General features: G+C 42.7%; 1 protein-coding gene across 3 annotated transcripts in view; it reads right to left on the bottom strand.

The window, feature by feature from the left end:
* Positions 1-20,236, bottom strand: part of LOC137186410 (transcription initiation factor TFIID subunit 4-like) — a 92,492-nt gene that overhangs the window by 55,103 nt on the left and 17,153 nt on the right. For 2 of the 3 annotated variants that reach the window (XM_067595333.1, XM_067595342.1), the window contains 7 exons: positions 19,218-19,370; positions 18,285-18,407; positions 17,613-17,702; positions 16,538-16,747; positions 11,749-11,824; positions 10,511-10,625; positions 1,401-1,570 (listed from right to left, as the gene is read on the bottom strand). In XM_067595333.1, the coding sequence (XP_067451434.1) occupies positions 1,401-1,570; positions 10,511-10,625; positions 11,749-11,824; positions 16,538-16,747; positions 17,613-17,702; positions 18,285-18,407; positions 19,218-19,370 (937 nt within the window). The remainder of the gene's footprint in view (positions 1-1,400; positions 1,571-10,510; positions 10,626-11,748; positions 11,825-16,537; positions 16,748-17,612; positions 17,703-18,284; positions 18,408-19,217; positions 19,371-20,236) is intronic. The other variant, XM_067595351.1, reaches the window with a different exon arrangement.

Genomic DNA, 20,236 nt, shown 5'->3' with positions numbered 1-20,236 from the left:
CGGGCCTCCATTGATTTAAACATAAAAAGGGTTACAAAGAGAAGGTGATAAAGAGAAGAGAGATGCAGGAGCAAAGAGGGAACTATTATCTCCCCTATTATTCATTACCTAGATTAAAAAATTAAAGTCACTGTAAGACAAAAGAACCAGTCCTGGACCCCAACATCTTGTGGGGGCAAACAGAGGGCAGGAAAGGTTAAAGTTTTAGCAGGATGTTCAACGGTAAATCACAGAGCAGAGCAGAGTCAAACTTAGTGCTTGTACAGTAAAGAGGAGCAGCCGAGGCTTTCTGATTGAGTGGACCTGGCAGGCCGGGGGAGCCTCCCTCGGACTGCTGTCAGCTGGGAGCGTAGCAAGGCCAATCACTGACACAACAAAGCTGCATAAGTGCCACTTCCCCAGCAGGGGGCGCCCTAGCCTCCTGCCCTGTATCATGCTGTGTGCCCCCCTAAGGAAAGATTTATATTTTTAAACAACCCCTCTGCCCCAAGGTGACGGGATAACAACCATGCCAAGAGTCCACGTAACGAAACATGACCTGCAGGCCTCTGTGCTACACTAAAGATACTTTAATTGAGATAAAACAAGATGAGGGCGCTAGACTCCCCGTCACGTGGAATTACGCTGTGTGTTTTTTGATCTGATGCACAAGAGCAAGATGCTAGGCACAGTTTTATTTTGAGTAATAACGCTCATTATACATTTTCACAGGTTCCACTGTGCAGTGAGAGCCTAAAGTGTATTTCAAGCAATAAAATTTACTGCCGGTAGCAAAAAGAGGTAATGAAGACAGTATCACTCTCATGTGAAGCTGCAAACAAACCGAGACCTCTCCGCCTGTATCGATTAGCACATGCAATACAGCGTGCTATCAGAGTGTCAAGATCCACTAAAAAGAGAGAAAGAATCAAAATCTTACTGCCAAGTCTCATTCCTCAAAACTCTGTTCCTTTAGTCCAGAGGACAATCTGACAGCCAGCCTTCAAAAGACAAACCCATAAAGTATTTATGTGGGTGCCTGGGGTCCAGTGAGTTCAGACAGCCACTGAAGAATTCATTAAAGGAGGTGAAAGAATTGTTAAGTGTATCAAATTTAAACTGAGGGCAAACAAGAGAAGGCTCAGCCTGAACAACTGAAAGAAAGAAAATCAAAACTGTCTTTAGTGATGACACTATAAATACAGAAACAACATGTTCCCAACAAAAAAAGACAACAGATAATCATCACTACTACAGCCTTGATTTTCAGCTTTGGATTTGTTTTATAGTAGAAAAGTGGAGGTAAATTGGGATAACATTAAGATTTTTCCTGTTGCTGTAATAACTGCTTGTTTTCTATCTGCAGCTTAGAACATTTAACGAAGCTGCATTGCACGATGGATGAGGCACGTTTATCTCACCTGTTTCCAGAATTCGTCGGTGGAGCAGTCCCAGGTGGAGAAAGGCCTCGTCTTTACATGAGCGAATCTGCGTTCCAACCAGGTCCGAGTTAGTGGCGAGTATTCTTGCGCTCTCCTCATTCAGGTTCACCCCGGCCATGGAGGCCACGTCATTGATGTCATCGTCATCCCTGAAACACGAGAGAAAAGGGATTAGTAAAATGTATGCAATGTTAAGCCTTACTTCCTAGCTTAAAATACATTACAAACCAAACGAAAAGATCTATTAAGCAAGAGAGGGCACTATGTAAGAATATTAAGTGATGTAATGATTTTGGCAGATAAATCTTTAAAAAACAAAAACAAATAGAAGAATACATGTGATGATCCTGGTTAGCATTATACACTTTTAACACATCTTACAGTTTTTCTCGATTGCTAAGACACATTTAATGAAACTGGGATCCACTTGATATTCATCATCACCTTCTTAGCACAGCAGAAGTCTTGTCTTGCAATTGTGTTAACACTTTTTCATTGGTTTCACACATTTTTCACACCCTTTTTCAAAACAGATTACAGATTACAGATCTCATAAAAAGACCCAAAACTGTATTGGATTTACTGTGTTAAACAAAAGGAAAACATCTATTCACGGCTGATGGAAATTATTTGCATAATTATGAATCTCTAATGCACCTGTGTGAAACTCCTTTGCACAACTCTTCAATCAGCATTCAGTCCTTATCTATCTATAAAAGATGCCACCTTCGTCTTTCTATTTGCAAGCATGGATCATGGCTTGTCCTTTAGAGAGGCTGGACAAAGGGTCAAGCTCATTCTGAGTCGGAGCACTTGGGCATCTATTGTCAGACTTTTTACGAATGAGAATAGCTAAGTCACAATGTTACTGTATACCACTGTGTATTTCAGCTTTACTGTATTACCCTATTGGCAGAATAAACTGTGTCTACACTAATGCAGTTGTTTCATCAATCCCATTTATATGACTGTCATGTCAATTTTGACATGCTTTTTGCATTTACTTTATGGAAGCCACAGACTACCACGCACTGGTGGCAGAGGAAAGATCTTTAGTGCTGAACAGGAGGCTGCCATTGTAGATATGGTCGTGGTAAACAATGCGATCAGACTGCGTGAAATCCAAGCAGCAGTAATTGCAGATCAAGGAGCATTTAGAAATATCAATAGCGTGAGTTTGGCTACTATTGATCGAATCCTTACACGACACCATGTCAGAATGAAGCAGCTGTACAGATTTCCAAACATGGTGAAGGAAGTAAGACTCCAGTATGTGCAGGTAAGGATTTGTTACTGTAATGTCTTGTCTTACCAGACAGTTACATGCAACTGGAATAAGAGAATAATGGAGCTTGAAGCTAAAGGAGCACATCACACATTCATTTACGTGGATGAAGCCTGCTTCAACCTCTCGAAAGTGAGGAGATGCAGGAAGAACATTACTGGGCAGAGGGCCATTGTTACAATGCCAGGTCAGAGGGACGCCAATATCGCCATGTGTGCTGCCATCTCCAATGATGGTGTCCTTTTCCACATAAAAACTATCAGCCCATACAATACAATATGCCTCATAACATTTCTTGATGCGCTGAATGAAAGGTTCCACCCGAAGAGAGAAGGCTGTTGAGGCCTGGCATGACTCTGTATGTCATCATTTGGGACAATGTTGCCTTCCACCGCTCTCGCCTTGTGAATGAATGGTTTGCAGCACAGCCCCGTATGATGATGCAATTCCTCCCTGCATACTCTCCTTTTCTGAACCTAATTGATGAATTCTTCTCTGCTTGGAGATGGAAGGTATATGAGCACCGGCCATATGACCAGATGTCCCTCCTGAAGGCAATGAATGCTGGTTGCCTGGCAATGGGTGCAGAGGACTGCCAGGGACGGATACGCCATGCAAGGAGGTTTTTCCTTCAGTGCATTGCAAGGGAAAACATCCAACACAATGTTGATGAGAACCTGTGGCCTAATCATCAGGAACGAATGGACTAAATGTGAAGTTCTCAGTATTTCAACTATTTGTTTTTTGGATATTTCCACCCATAAATTTCCTTTGGTTGCTTTTATGTTTATTTTATTTTTATTTACAGTATTCAGCATTTCTGAGTTTGGAGTATGGAAGTATGGAAAAAAGAATGACATGGAAAAATCTGATGCACTACAATAAACATTTTGTTTCTGAGTATTTCTGAGTTTATTGGTTCTTTGTTGAAGAAAGAGTGCAGTAGAAAAGCTGTACCATAATGAATGTCCGAATTTGTCTAGTCTAGGTGCTTACTGTAGGTCTTACATGTCAACAACAGTTCATGGTCTTTCCATGCCCATGGAATGAAGAAAAGTTGAATGAAGAAAAAATGTCTTTTTTTTTTTTTTAACAGTATTTCAACAGGGCATCTCAAAAAAGTGTAAAAAGTGCAGGGGCAGAGTGCAGCAGGGTTTGTTATCTCTAGTAAAATCGTCTTTGGAGAAAGGAATGCAATTGATGCTGTGATATGCTTGCTTGCCTTTTTGGCACGCTATAACTATGTAAAGTATCAACAAATGGCACAGGCATACAGCACGAATTAAGGTTGAACCAGTTCATTTTGATAGCTGTACTTTGTATTTTGTTGTCCATTGTGTAATGACTGATGACTGAAAGAATGTATTCATTTGAACACAAGTTGTGTTGTTTGCTTTTGTTGCATGTTTTTCACATTTTGTGAGTGTTAGATTATTTTGTAAACAAAATATGTCACTTTGGGCAACAACTTTCAGTTTCAGTCTGTGTTAACTGTGGAAAGTGTAACTTCTGAATGGACACATGTATTCAAGTAAATGAGAAATCCTGTCATTGTGCAACAAGACACTCCAAAAGAGATGTACAGGAGAGGTACAAGGTACTTTTTGTAAACATAAACAAACAACCAGTTCAGGATGTACTAAAGGTACAGTTGCTAAAGTCGGTGAAGGTCGATTACTGGTTAGGGAACCTGGGCAGCACTGGGGAAAAGCCCACTTGGGAAGCCGTCTTTAGAAATCGTGTCCTTGTTGCAGCATTAGCGACTTCTACTGGTTGGGGTCTCAACACCGCCTCCCTGTGTCTACACCCTTCCCCGATAGCAGAAACAAGGGCAACAATAAAGAGTGAAGTGGTTGTTACAAAATGTAAGAGAAAAAGCAAAACATCCAAAAGAGAAAATGTAAAATTTTGCTCTACCTTTTTAAAAGGGAAGAAATGTATCCAAAAATGAATTCAGTTTGGGCATTAAGGAATAACCTTGTACACAAACCCTTGCTCAATATTTGTATTCATGTCCTAACAATATCAACATATTCCTTGAATAAAAACATCTCAGAGATGTTGTTTTTATTCATGAATACCTTCTTGGATGGAAATATGCATTAGTTTTGTTACAGACAGCTATACTTTGGTCATAATGGTACAGAATTCCCATTCCAGGGTCTATTTGTGTCGGCACTGAGTGAGGCAGGCAGATGAAGAGCATTTGCATGGAGTTTTGCTCGGTAAGGATGCTCCTGAGGATTGGCAATGAGCTGTGATTAATCTGGCAATACACTAATGTCAACAAACTCTACTTACATGTGGCTTTGCCACATTTAGCAATGTATTTTTCTGATGTACTGGCCATTTCTCACAGGCATAATGCTGACATTAGAAATTGTGTTTGGGTCATTGCATTTGACAGTCAATGAGGTCCACACTTCCTTTAAAAGCAAATGCAACTTTCTTTGTGAGTTGTCACCAAGACAAATTCCTCTACAATTATTGTACTTGGCAAGTCATGATTCTGATTCTGGCCTGAATTAGCTGAGCGGTGACGTGTTGTGCTTACAGGACTGGCCCAGAGCGAGCAGTGGATTTTCTGAGTGGCTTTGACGGAGGGAACAAAGAACCACAGAACACACACAGAGTGGCCCCTCGCCACTCACTGGCTCACCTCCACAGTCATTTACGTTCATGCCTTCGTTGTTGGTTGCGACAGAGCTTGTGTGTGTGTTGCTGTGCGTATGCGTATGCGTGTGTACAGCGCGGGCCCCGAGTTCTTTCAGGCGCCTGAGTGTGGGCACACACCATCAGCCAACTCCACCCCGCCGAGGCCCTCTTGCTCCTTGGTGCGGCCACATAGAGCCGATATGAAACTTGACACCACGGCGGGAGGTTGACAAAGACGATTAGAGTAGCTCTCTGAACCTCATACACCTCTACCTTCTCTCCTCTTCTCCTCCTCTCCTCCAGCACTGAGTCTAATTATGCCTTCACAGAGAGACTCCACACAACAACACAAGCATGGATACATAGGATTATACCCTCTGCTGCACCTCAGGCTGTGCACCTCCCTTCATCACGTCCTCGTGGATAACTTGACCTGTCCTAAAAAGAAACATGCCTTAGGCTATGTTCACTCAAAAACACAAAAATGTAATGCTGCTACTTCCACAGCTTAGAGCTATGTATGTAGCTAATGTAGATGAAGGAAAAGTGAGTGATTACACAAGATCACTCAAAACTAAAGCAAACGATCACCTGCCAATCAGGTAGTTGATCTCTTTATCTCTGTAATACTGTACTTCCAACAACCTAAAGAGGAGCAAAGCCTTCAACAACCAACATAAAATATAACAGCTGTGTTTTTGTGAACCCAGTGGTGCAGAGCATGATCTGAAGGAAGCTAATGTGCAGTAATATATATTTTTAATTTTGCCCTATCTTAAGCAACAGTGAGTCTGCTAACATCACAGAAAACACTCAAATGCACGCTTGAGGTAACTATTTAACAATATGCTAATCTCTAGGTTTAAAGAGATGAAGATGTTTAACAAACATATTTCAATTGAGCAAAAAATTGGTATCTTTTTTGCTAAGATCTAGTCTCTTACTTGGTAACAATGAAAAACTGAGCAAAGCACTAAGAATTAACAGAAGATGATGTAACAGGTTAGATCCGATTATCTGAATAAAACAGATTGGTTGAAAAAAAGGGTTCGGGTGGGTGACTTTTATATGAACCATTATATTACATGAATGGCATACTATTTATATGCATGTTAATGTTTTAGCTATAATTCATCCCTTCTGTCAGATACAGTATAAGGTGATGGGACAGAATATTCACCTGTAGTAAGTAACTGAAATGGCATCAAAAAGCAGAAAGACAAAGTCAACTTTACTGCATGTTTAGTGCAATGAAAATAACACACTCCAAGAAAGCCTATTAAGATATTACTGCTAGTTGGTTGATGTTATGATATGTGGCATTCGTGTATTCAGTTAATATAATATCCTAATGTATCAGTCTGTCCATCTATCTATCTTATTCAGACAGAATAAAGCTGGCACAACTACAGCTGCGATGTTGCTCAAACTCTGAGATGAAAGTAAGTGTTGCTTCATTTTCACCTGTCAGAATTAACAGACCAAATATCAGTAGTGTTGATGCTCGATAAACCACATTGAATATTTTGGATATACAACAAAAAACATCAGCAGTAAAACAGGACAGGGATATTACTACAGTGACTACCACTGTATAGGTGCATAAATCACTATCCAGTATCCAAGAACACTCATAATATTCTCAGTAATATAGTTTCTTTTTCTTGGACGGTCTGATTTCTTGGGCTATTTGGGATCGCCGGGGCTCGCATCAAATGAGAATGCCAAAGACAGGTCTGACATTAAAAGGAGGGAATGAGATATGAAATGCAAAATATTCCAGACTATACCTCTGCGCTAATAAAGCAGAGATGTAATTAGCTTCCACAGAAGCTAAAGAGCAGCCTCTCAGTTATTGGTTTGGGTTGGCTCGGGGACATGGAGCCAGCGGTCACATGAATACATATGCATGTCGTTTCCATATCAAGCTTGTGTTTCAGCGAGGGCACGCCATAGGTGCTGAGAGGATTGCAATGCCATTTAGAGGTTGTGTGTGTGTGAGTGGATTGGGGGGGGGGGGTTGCATCCAGATCTCCTGCCCCCCACCTCCACTATCATACCCACCCCCCTCACCCCATCCCCGCGGATAAAGGTCCCTGTGCCCACGGAGGGGGCCCTGATTGATCCCGGTGACTAACATCCAGGCCATGCAGGCGTATTGCACCCCCAACAGCATTCTGAAGTCTTTTCCACAAAGCAGCCTGGGTTTCGCTGGGCAGATGATGGGATACGTATGTGTATATGATCCGAATGTGCAGCACTGGTGGCAGGGGTGGCACAAGAGGGACCAATAAACCCAGGAACAAGCTAAATGCTGCTCATTGTTTACTAAGTAACTGTAATTAACTTAACGGACCACCCACACTCAAGCTCTAATTATTCATTCAAGCATTAAAGAAAACTGGCTAGGTGCAATGTGGATACTGGAATCCTGAGCCAAAATGCCTTAGTTTGATGTGGCCGTCAGTAGAAATATATTAAAATTCTAGACTGTCCTATTTTTCGTTTAAGCACTCTGGAGTGCCACCCGTTTCTTCATGGATTGTTTTGGAGGAGCTTTATTGTGGCACGGCACCCAATCTGAACATAATCTAATCTTGCGGCTGCTGTGTTTCCAAGTCTCTGAATCAACAATTTTTGGGAGGTCACTTTTAAGTTCTAATTGAGTCAATAGCAATTTACAGAGCACAAAGAATATAACCACAAAGACAGAATCAACTGACTTTGCTGGTAAATGATGGAAAGGGGGTGGTGGACTTTTAAAACCACTGGCAACAGTGATTGGCGAACAAAAACATTTGTCCCTTACTTTGAATGGGTGTTTGTGTGTTTTCCTATGCAGGTATGCCAATGTTTGCATGTTTATGCACATGAGTGTGTGTCCACCATGTAGGACAGGGTTGGATACGAGGGGCTGAGGCTGAGCTCGGAGGTTGGCAGAGGGCTGAGGGCCTCGGCTGGCTCGCCTGTGATTACAGCGGATGTTGAGTGTTTACAGAGAGATGAGGAGGGAAGAAGGGGGGGGGCACAGAGACAGCTGCTTTCACTCTGTACTGCAAACTACACACGTACAAACACACACACACACATGCACACACACCGACACAAGCACTTACAGAAGGCTGGAGCTCCACTGGAAACCCCACAAGCCCTGCAGTGTGTATGTGGGTGTTTGTGCTACAGCTGGCCCGCTGGGACCAGTGGCTCAGAGTGACAGCCATACACACATCACTCCCCGACTACAGCTGAACACGGTGCAGGCTGGGTGCGTGAGAGGCTGGTGGATGCTGGCTGACCAGGCCGGCCTTGCTTAATAGATTTTTTTTTCTTTCTTACTGGCCTCTCATTGCACAATGTTATATGAATCAACACATTAACATTTTGTCATGTATGCTCCCCTCGTAGCTTAAAACCCTTGTAAGAAAAATGATGTTGAAAACACTTTAATGAATAACCAGGGAAGGGATGTGGTAAGTGTTGAAGATCAAACTCAACAGAAACACAAAGGGGAGCTTGTAACCTTTAACAACTTGTAAAGCAAATAAAAATTTCTATTTCTTTCATTGTGATTTACGGGGAACACAGCGACCACCTGTGTTCGCAGGTCAAGTCATTATGTTCATGTTGCAGGTTTCTGGACGTGGTGTGAAGACACAATGGCGTCCAACAGATCGGCTTGTAACACTGGGCGCTGTTCCAACATGTTTATATCCTCAGGTAAGAAAAACGACAGCAAACAATAAACAGTGTATGAGACTGCAGAACTGAGAGGTTCCAGCTGAAGCTTTAACAAATGGTAACAACACGACACTCAGAAAAACTTCACATTGACTAAAGAAGAATAAAAACACACAAAATATATGAGAGATGAAGATACTCTCATCAGAGGTTCATCACTCATTAAACATTAAAATCAATATCAGGCTCAGCAACCTCATATTTGACTTAAATTAAAAATGCGAGTCAGGGAAGTTCAGCAAGAGCATGTTGGCGGAAGAAAACAAACTACTTGCATGTAGAGACAAACCAATAGAAGGAAGTAAGAATGGTTCTTAGGGACCATGCATTGTGGAGCTTGTTTAACACGTAAATATGCTTCAAAATGTCAGTGACATGCTTCTTCCGTGACAGTGGTGCTCGTGCTTATGTTGAAACCAGTGCGTTTGTGTGTGTGGGGCCACTGTGATCACCGCAGGGGGAAAAAGGTCATCAGTAACAAGCGAGCCTGACAGCTTAATTACCAACGCAGCTAAAGATTTATTGGTTTATCAATCAGAGCCCCGGGCACTGCCTTTCCCCTCAGGAGACGGGAGCCATTACCATGAACCCGTTGGCCCATGTGACCCAGACTCTTCTTGCCCTGGCCCGGTCACACCGGGGCAATCCTAAACCCTAACTGTCAATACACGCATACACGCATTTGATACACATACATAAACACACACAAATATTCTTAGACTCTTAGGATATACACATATGTTCATGTGCAACCAAGCAGGGATGCAAACACAAACAAACACAGAGAAATAGAGGGATATATGCAAACACATACAACACGCATATATATACCCTGGCACGCACACAGAAAAACACATACACACAGACTCACACAAAACATGGACCACAAAGGCCAGCATGTGGGCGATGAACCTTTTATGTTTTGAGACAAAAGCCCAGCTGAAGCAGAGACAAGACCAGAAAGAGAGAGAGAGAGAGAGAGAGAGAGCAAAGCTGGGGGCTAAATACCGTATTTTTGACTTAACCAAAAGGTATTTTCAGAACCGCATCCAGAAATTCCAACCATCTGGACACAATTACCTTATTGCTAAATTAAGATTTAGCTCATTTGCAACCCTGTCGATGAGTTGTGACACTGACACAAGGAGGGTGATCGTGAGGGTGATCTATTGGCTGGCAGTGTGTTGCTATGTGGTGGGTGCAGAGAAAAAGGACCACAAAGGACCAGCCAGGCTGCCAGGCAGGCAGGCAGCCAGGTGGCCAGGCAGACAACCGGGATAAACACTCATAGCCTTAGCTGAGAGTGTAGCCTGTAGTCATGCGGAGACATCTTAGTGAAATGCTGCCCCCATGTGACGGCTGCCAGGAACAACAGGCGCAACTGTCGGTCTCCTGGCGAGAGGAGTTGTACCTGAAAGAGCCTCCTCCGGGGTCGTTGAGCTTGTTTTTTTGATTCCCAGAGATCTGAACAGCCAAGCCCACGGGACTTTTGCCTGCTTGTATGGCGGCTCCCTTCCCCATTGTGCCTGTTAAGCAAAGTGAAAAAAAACAAAGAAGAAAACACTAAACAAAACAGAAAAGGAGTAATGTTATCATTGAAGTGTCCCCTTCTATCTGCATCAAATATCCTCCTGTCTAACGACTACCTTCAACTGTCTCTGTCATCCTTGCAGGGGTAGATGGAGGGGGGGGTGGGGGGAGCGGTACTGTCGCTCTCCCCAGGTTGGTGCGGAGAGCGTCGCTCTGTCAATATCACTGCGCTTCACCGGCTCTCCTTACACTCCTAAACCGCATCCTGCTCCGAGACACGTTTTCCAGAGAGGCACAAGGACTGCCAGAGTGAATTTAAACTTGATTTTAACAGGCATGTTCCTAGCCAAGAGGCACAGAAAAGTATTTTTAGAACTATCCCCGCATTCCAATTTATGGGCATAAAACAACCTACAGATCTTTCACTGCAGGCAATCTTGGGGAAGGGGGCAGATCAAATTTGTATGCACCTCCGATCGTACACACACACACACATACACACACATACACACACACACACTAGCCAAAACAGGTACAAACACGTACACACATTACACACACCACCTGAGAGCACACAGCTCTCTTATGGGAGCGTTACGCCCGGTTGGTGTTGGGGCGATATTTGTGGGCTTCTGTGGGAAGAGTGTTTGTGAATCAGTGTGAGTAAGCAGCAGCGCAAATGTTTGAGAAGGCTTTATAACCAGACAGGAAAAAACACCTGTTCTCTCTGTGGCTCCTGCCTGTTTACACATCTTACAGCCTACTGAGAGAACATTTAGAGTTTTACTAATGGCTAACTTCTGTTTAACCTATTTCACTGGCTCTGTATTTAACCAGAAGGTCAGGCAGAGTTTGAGAATCACATCTTTTTCATGATGTATCTGTCCAAGCCTCAATGAAAGATGTAAAAACTGCAGGCTGAAACAGAAATCGACCAGAAATTTACTGAAGTCTTTGCTTAATCTTCTGTTTTTAACTGGACCTGAACTAAGGTTGTACACAATTTTAAAATATTTTCGTATGACCAAAAAAATGCAAACTATAAATTCTAAATGTGTGACAAAAATAATCTAGCATATTCAATCAAAGGTGGCTGGAGGAGGCCAGTAGACGTCCTACCTTGCGCTCTGACAGACTGTGTGATCATCACAGGCATTCGGACCTGGCCACCTACAGCACCCACTGTCTTGATACCCTGCAGGAACAAGGAAAATAGAGATTATGTATATTATTGTAGTATTACAAAGAGTGAAACAATGCACAAGGGGAGAAAAGAGATTAAAAAGTACAAAACCGCATGCCTGCTGAACCACTGCTCCACTTTTGCGCCATTTGCAAGAGAAACTGTTCCCCCTTCAGCCGTAGTCTGTTGCAAGAAATGATCCAGAGACAAGCTGGCCGAGAGTCACTGAAGTTTTCTTTTACAGAGCGCTAATTTCTATTCTACTGTAACATATTAAAACATCTGCAATAGTATTACAGAATAGATGCAGAATAAATATAAGAATTATGAATTCCACAAAGGCTATCTTTTCTTACTGTATTCAGGCAGAATATAAGCGAATGTGAAGATTGATGTAAATGCAGGAAGAAGTTGAATTTCTGTCACTGTACGTGACCTACATTTGCTTGCGTTTCCAGATAATACAAAGGCAATAAGAAATCAAGATTGCAGTGAAAAAGTAGTTTAGAAGACGGAAAAGAAGTAGTAGTGGACGAAGAAGGAGCAGGGGGTGGAGGGGCTGTGCTGGGCTATTAGAGTCACTTCCTTCCTTGGTAGCAGCCACAGGCCGAGCCTCAGGCTCAGCCATCCATTCCTACCAGTTTGCTTCTTGCTGCATATTTTTTAGCCTTGTTTTCCATTCCCTGACACATGCTATATTACTGTTCAAGCTACTGAAAAAAGACAGAGGCCATTTTTCCCAGAGATCCACTGGAGGGGCCTGCAAGAGTGGGAGGGAAGGGGAAAAAATACATTCAGCACAGGCAGAGACAGCAAGCACCTCTGGCCAGCCGGCGACACAGTTAAAAGAGGGAAAAAAATAACTCAGGTAGAAAGTTTGGAAATCAGAGGGTGAAAGGAGGATGCTTAAACTGAAGGCACTGTTCATCTTACATTTCAAGTGTTCTTCATGCTTTTAAAACAATTATCAATGTATTTATCAATGGAATATTAAATGTTACACTACAGGTATAGTTACTGTGAAAAACTGAGAAATGTTTTGAACGATTGTTGACATTTTTTACAAACCAGTGTTATTATTAGCGCTAGCATTTCTCAAAAGGGCGGCCGCTGCTGCTGACCTCTGAGAGAACAGCATATTCATTCTGTGTAAAGCAACATTCATTTGTGTTGTGAAGTAAAACTGTCACCCACATCTAACACCAGAAACACAGAATGTCAGACTAGAAGTAGCAACCAATAACCTCTGAAATTACCTTGTTTGTTTGAAATCCTCCTGAACATGCTGATATTTCAAAATGTATATCCACTATATGTGTAAAGACCACACGCATTTGTCTTATGCAACAGGTTAACACCGAAAACATGTTGGCGCACATGCACACGCTGCAGCTTAACTATGGCTAATGATCCACAGCTGCACATGTGTTGAAGCTTAGAAAGTTACAGCTATTTGTATTTTGTTTTGTTGGCTTCCCAAAAGTGTTGATATTGCAAAATTCATTGAAGAACAGTGATGAAAATATAAATGTTACAACTTAATACACATAGATCTTCACATGTAATGAGATTAGACATTTATACATTTCACTTTTGTTGTTGTGATGAAGAATAAGCCGCTACCCGACGATGTGGCCTAGTTACTAGTCTCCATTCATCCACTGCTTTATCTACTCCATTCAACTTATAAATTATTTGCCCTGAGGAATTTTAAGGTGCAGCGGGTTTGATTATAGCTAGTACTCTGTGTTAAAATGTAGTTCATACTTCATGCTATTACATTAAATCAACACATCATGCTATAACCAGTTATATTTACCTTTTAAAACTAACACTTTGAAAAACACTATGTATAATTGCACACTCTTGTGCAATAAGTGTAGTTATATAAGAAAGCTTAACTCCACATCTATCGACTCTAAGTTACAATTGCATCACTTTACAAGACATTTATAAGACTTTAATACTACTCCAAGAAGTGTTTCCCATATTACTGTGGTAAGAGCAGATTTTTTAGCCTAACTTTACTAGCTGTCTGGTTTCAGACTGTTGATGTGCCAGGGGCCATCATTTACTAATGTTTTGTGTGATAGCTTATGTCGGTGTTGTGTATTTGAGTGTGTGTGTGTGTGTGAAAGAGAGAGAGAGAGAGAGAGAGAGAGAGAGAGAGAGAGTGAGAGAGAGACACACACACACACAGAAAGCGAGAGACCAGAGGCATGTTCTGGACATAGACTGCGGCCGCCACATTGCTTTAAAATTGACCTGGGGCTGACCTAGTTACCTCGCTTCACCCTTCAACGGTTAACGGGTAGAGGGGAGGGGGTGAGATGAGAGAGTGATGCAGTGGTGTGTACAGTGAGAGAAACAGCTGGAGAGAGAAAGAGAGAGAGTGTGGAGAGGGTGGTGGGGGTGGGGGGGTGGGGGCAGAAAGCAAGTGAGAGAAAAAGCTACAGGGAAGGCAGTCAGAGAAAGCAGAGATGGAGAGAAGGGAAAGTTAGAGTGAGAGAAAGACAGAGAGAAAATGTGAAGGAGAAAGAGAGAACCCTCTGGCTCACCCACACTCCTCTGCCTGGACCGGACCAATCTGAGTCTGACCTCACTTGAGCCGTCCACAGACGCCTGTGCTCTGTGATCGCATAATGTGCGCGTGCACACACATACATTTGAATACCGAGTTGAAAGAAGCTGTAGGTATCGAGTGTTGCCGGCTCTGTTAACTGGAACCTGCAGGTTATCTGGCCGTGCTTTAGCTGTATCTAAACACAGCCTACTCACAACCTTGGTCGGTACCACTAGTCATCAGAGTCTCTATACAACGCTGCATATCAAAAAATATGGATGATAGATGACAAGCCATTAAATGCATGAGGTTATTGATTGTGTTTCTCAACCAGTGGATTGGGGTATAATCCCCGTCTCAGAATGTGTGTATAAATGTGTAGAGCAAGTTTTTGTGTGTTGTTTGTGAGAAAATGAGACAATACCGGTGAAAAGTGGTGCAGTCTATGTATTACTTTCAGCCCATTCATCTCAGTGTCCTCAGGTCTGATGTGTGGGAGGGGGAGGGGTGAGGGAATAGCTGTGTGAATCTCAAGTATTATTGTCTTTCTGATGCTACCACTAGGAGTCACCAAAGTTAGAACATTTTAAATCCTAACCATAGGGGCTTTAACCAAGACATTCATTTTTTTTTAAACTAATGTTTCATTGAATCATAAAAACTGAATAAATGAAGCACATTTTTCACAATAAATAAATAAATAAATAATGCAGATCATAATTAGTTTGTGTGAATTATAGTTATTTTTTTATTTGATAAGAATACTTAATTACAGAATGCCATATATTTTGTTGACCTAACATAATAATACATTTTATTTATGTAGCACCTTTTAATATATTGAATGTAGTATTTAAAAGGGCAGAAAATTAGACGGGTTTGTGTCTGCAAGGTTGCTGTGTCAGACTCCTATAATCAGCTGTCAAAGTCTGGATGGGAGTAAACAATAATCATCAAGGTGCCTTTGAGCCAAGTACTCAACCACCATCTGTTCTGATCAGCAGCCAGTATTACACTGAGGTTGTGCTGACCATCTCACAGGCGTGAATATGTTCAACTGTGTCTCTTCTCATTCCCTATCCCTCCCTGGTAAAATACTTTTTTTTTTTTTTTTTTTTTGAAGACAGAAAATATTTCCGAGAGGAGTTTGAATGTTCTTCCTGTGTCTGTGTGGAAATCTGTCCAGGTTGTACCCTGAGTCTTGCACAATGCATGCTGGGATCCGGCCCTCCCTCCCCCGCCTGCCAGCATGAACGAGACGAGCAGTTTAGAAGCTGTTTCACACCTTCTGTCTGAATGCTGTTACTGTGACTCTCATAGTTTTCACTACTGGCTACTAAATGCAGTGTTTATGATCTTAATTAACTTATTGTCTTTTGGACGTTGAATGTTGTTTGTTTCTTCTTGTATTTCATTTAACATATTCTCATGTCACTTGTTGCTATGCGCACTTTAACATCATATAAATAACTGCATATTTTTAAGTCTTGAGCCCACATCCTACTCTTCTAAAAACCTGTTCTTTTTTTCTGGTAAAGTGTGTGTGATTCCTCTGTGAGCTGGGTGTGACTCTAACTCACTGTTGTTGGCTGTGTGACTCCAAGCCATGGCACAGTGACACTCTGCAGCCTGATAATTCTGCCTTGTATAAGACTGCATGAGTTACATACACATACACACACACACACACACACACACACACATCACACCCCCTGCAGGTCTGCATCCATCACATTCTAGCACTTCTCTCTACTGAATGTATGAATATTGTGGGTAAATATTTGTCACATCTCTTCTTACCTGACCTCTATATCTGTAACTCTCTACTCCATCCTCACACACCTTGCGTACACATTTCTGTGCACATGACTACCATCTAATAACTGGAAAGAGCAAATGAGACGTATCTGTAGGTTTCAGGCGCATTTACACATTCAAAATAACTGCTCTCGGGCTGAACTATAAACATCTTTCATTTGCTGCAGTAATCCAGTTTCCACATACACCCAGGTCTATTTCATGTAACTGTAATGTTAGCGATCCCAAAGTTGGGATTCTATTCTTGCAATCACTGTAATTTAATTTAAACATAACTTGCAAATGTAAACACTGTGATTTTGTCTATACCCGAGTCTATTCCAGCTGGCTCTCTCCATACATACCATGGCAGCTGCGTGTCCGAGCGTCCCCGCGGGCAGCGCACTGGCACCCGTGGTGGTGCTGACGCTGTTAGGGTGGCGTATGCGGACAGCTGGCCCAGCTACAATGGCAGGAGGGGTGCCGCCGGGTGCTGGTTTGACTCCCTGCTGCAGGGGCTGGGTCAGGGACTGCTGACTATTCAGCAAAGACAGCCGCAGGGCCGGGAGACTCTTCTGTTGATGGGCAGAGAGAGGCCACAGTTTATAGTCATAGAGCAAAACAGAGACACATGAGATGAAAAAAAAAAATACATATACTGCTGCAAAGGCAAAGACTGCTGTTGTGGTCACTGGCTGATTCAGCACAGTGTTATCACAAAAATATGGCGACAGACACCTGCTGAGACAAGTGACGCTCCTTGTGTGTGCATTTTTGTTGTCATTTGACACAGTGATTCATGTGCATTTCCTTCTATATTGAAACTGTTAGATTTGACTATATAGTAAACCTACAGTATGTTTGATATTTCATATGCCCTGTACATGAAACACCCATAGCCATTAGCCTTTTCTGATAACTCACTGTCACAGCCGACGTGAGGAACTGATGTTGCTCCATACAGACTATTTCAGGCAGATTTTTGACGTAAGCGACGTAACATGGCATGACAACATGTGTTTGTGGCCGGGTTGGGCGGTCGGGCGCCTTGATGTGACGCTCATCACGGTTGGCTGGAGAAACCTGCTGGCTACTGGCAGGGACGGCTGCGGGGGCCACTGTCACACACAGTCAGAAGTCAGGCCAGAGGGGTGTGTATGTGTGTGTATCATTCTACTGTCAGGCCTCGTGCCAGGGAAAAGACTACTTTAGGGGGTCAGTTTAGGAAAATATTTGAGAGGGGCAGCTTAAGGAGGCAGGTTAGGGGATGATTTAAGGGGGTAGGTTATGGAGCTGTTCAGGAAACAATTTTAAGGGTCAATTCAGAAAGTAGCTGAGGGGCCTGTTCAATGGTCAACGTAAGGCCCCAAGTTAAGAAGACAAGTTTCATCAGTAGGGCAGGAAGAAGATTAAAAAAAGAGTTTATAAGCAAGAACTCACCTTAAGAAAGGGCACCAGGTAAGGCTGTGGAGATGATTTGAGCTCAGTTTGCAGCCGGCTGGTGAACTCCTCCGGTTCAATCTTAGCATCCTGTTAGGTGAAGAATGAAGAATGAACACCACTTCACAAGAGAGACCAGGCATAAAGTGAGGTAAGTCATGGTGACTTGAACATAGCAAGATGTAACCCCATCACCATCCTGGCACCTCAGGGTACAGCTCATAAATAATAAGTGTATAAGATGAACATTCATAATAGAGCAAGAAGAGTTTTGGAAAGAGTTTCATGCTGCCATCTACAGGTTTGAAATATCCAATACAACAACACACATAAGTGTCAAATTTGACTTGTACATGTTTTAAAGTGCAAAAAAGTTGAGTCATACATGAAAAAGACTAACTGAATAAACAATCAGGTGTCAATCTGATGTATCAGAAATGTCTTATAAAAGCATGATTATAGAAAAGGAACGCTTGTCAGCTTTTTGTAAATATCAGATTTAACACTAAAAAGTTAGGCAATACTTTCAAAAAGGCTGATTTTTAAAATACATAAATACTAACACTTTGATTGAATATGATCTGAACTTGAGTTAGTGACAGTGTCCAAAATACACAAGCTTCCATGATATCTATAAAAGCAGTGTTTGTTTGCTTGGTTGCTGAAGCTCACCAGCAGGTCCTGAACCAGAGCCTTCACGTTCTTGGAAGTCTCAGGAGACGGTGAATTGTGAGATGCCAGCTTGATAAGTGTGGCCAGGAAATTCTTACACTTCTTCACATTCTCTTGCATTTCCTGCCCAAAGACAAGAAAAAAATGATTGACCCTCTGTGTAAAATAAAAAACTGGCAGCACCAACTATTGATAAATTGCTCAGTGTCTGTCTTTTTACAGAGCTAATCAACATTCACATAAAGTATTTGACATAGATTGTATTTTTTGATTAGGCAAGAATGAGAGTCAGTGTAAGGATCAGAAGGTGGTGAATCAAACTCTAGCAAAGGAGAGGTGGCCTTATATTTCTGCTGTATTTCCTTAATGAATACTTAACAAAGATACTACAGAATGAAATTAATGAAATTACACAGACTGATAAAGAAGCTGACGAGCATCAGTCACAAATCGGTCCATAGTGCACATTTAGCATGCTGCCCAGTCATCTTTGTAGCCAAATGAGACATGGCACCTGTCCACTCAAACTGCCAGTGGCAACAAACTGTAGCCCCTATGAGGGCTCGCTGGCCTGTATATTTGGAGATGTGTGTGTGTTCTGTATCTCTGTGTGTATTATTTATATGTGAGCCTGTATCTGTGTGTCTTCATGTCCCTGAATGTGTATACACATGTGTGCACGGCGGGCCTATGCCTCTATGTGTGCGTCGGTATGTCCTTGGGTTGGTATGGACTTGTGTGAATGTATGAGTGCGAACGTGTGTGGGCATGTGTGAGACTCTTTGTCCGTGGCCAGCTGTGTGAGGCGATGAGGCTGTGCGTCCGGGGCTGTGCTTGTGACACAGCCAGCCTGCTGGCAGCTGTGACAGTGCCTGCACCCTTGAGGGTGGAGTGTGGGTGGTAGAGGGGGGCAGGGCAGCAGAGAGAACAGACCTGGGACACGACAGGAGCTCCGGGGGCCGCGGCGATGCCCGTCTGCGGAGGCTGTACTGGCTGGGAGGCAGCCTGGGCCGGGGCCTGGGGGGCCATAACCACGGGGGTCTGCTGCGGAGCCGTCACAGCCACCGCTGGTGCCACGGGGCCCTTCTGGAAGAGCAAGGAAGAGACAGAGAGATAAACAGGACGTGACGCCTCGCTTGCAGCAAGGCCACAGAGAACAGGAGGCAGGCGCCACAGCGCTCCTGTCACATCTGGTGTCCTGACTTCGGTGGACATCGCTTAACAGACAAGGAGGAGGAAGGGGAGACAAACTAGAGGCTGAGAAAGACAGGAGGCCATCAAAGCTTTTCTTAATAGTTACCTACCTGACAAGAGAAAGCTACTATCAAGATAGTTAGCAGTAATTGTACCTATTGGCTACACCAACTTTCAGTTAAACTATAGCTTGGTAAAACTGGCTGCCTAGTTTCATGCACTGAAATGTGAGGGGGTGAATGACTCGAAAATATCTCACATCCAAAACACAAATTTTGCTCATCAGATGAGCTGCCATCAGCAGTCTCTCACTCTAAAGCCCTCATCACCTCTTTCAAATCTCTCAGGGCCTGTTCACACTTGGCAATAAAATACATCTTATGAGATGCAATCAGAAGTGGACAGTTCTAAATACAGGTGTGAATGCACCCAAAATGCACAGAGGACACATTGAGGTCTGATCACTCAAGCCACATACGGATAGAGGCCAGGTCATATGTACTTCCACATACAATATGTAGAGTGCAGTTGAATACATTCAACTGCACTGAAGGGCTGCCTAATTAGCGTGTATATAACGAGAAATCTCCCCTAAACAACTGATTACAACTGATCTGAGTGTCAAACTATAAGCCTGAAGCCAAGACAAGGAGCCAAATAGATGCAGCAATCGTCCTCTCCTAACACAAATCTGCTCAGTTTTGGGTAAGTTTTCTGCTGCAAAGATCAAAGTTTCTCAACAGATTAATTTAAATATG

Source organism: Thunnus thynnus, chromosome 1 (genome assembly GCF_963924715.1).
Source record: "Thunnus thynnus chromosome 1, fThuThy2.1, whole genome shotgun sequence".
Lineage (NCBI taxonomy): Eukaryota > Metazoa > Chordata > Actinopteri > Scombriformes > Scombridae > Thunnus > Thunnus thynnus.
Note: the sequence above shows the minus strand (reverse complement) of the source record. Positions and strands in the feature narration are given on the sequence as shown.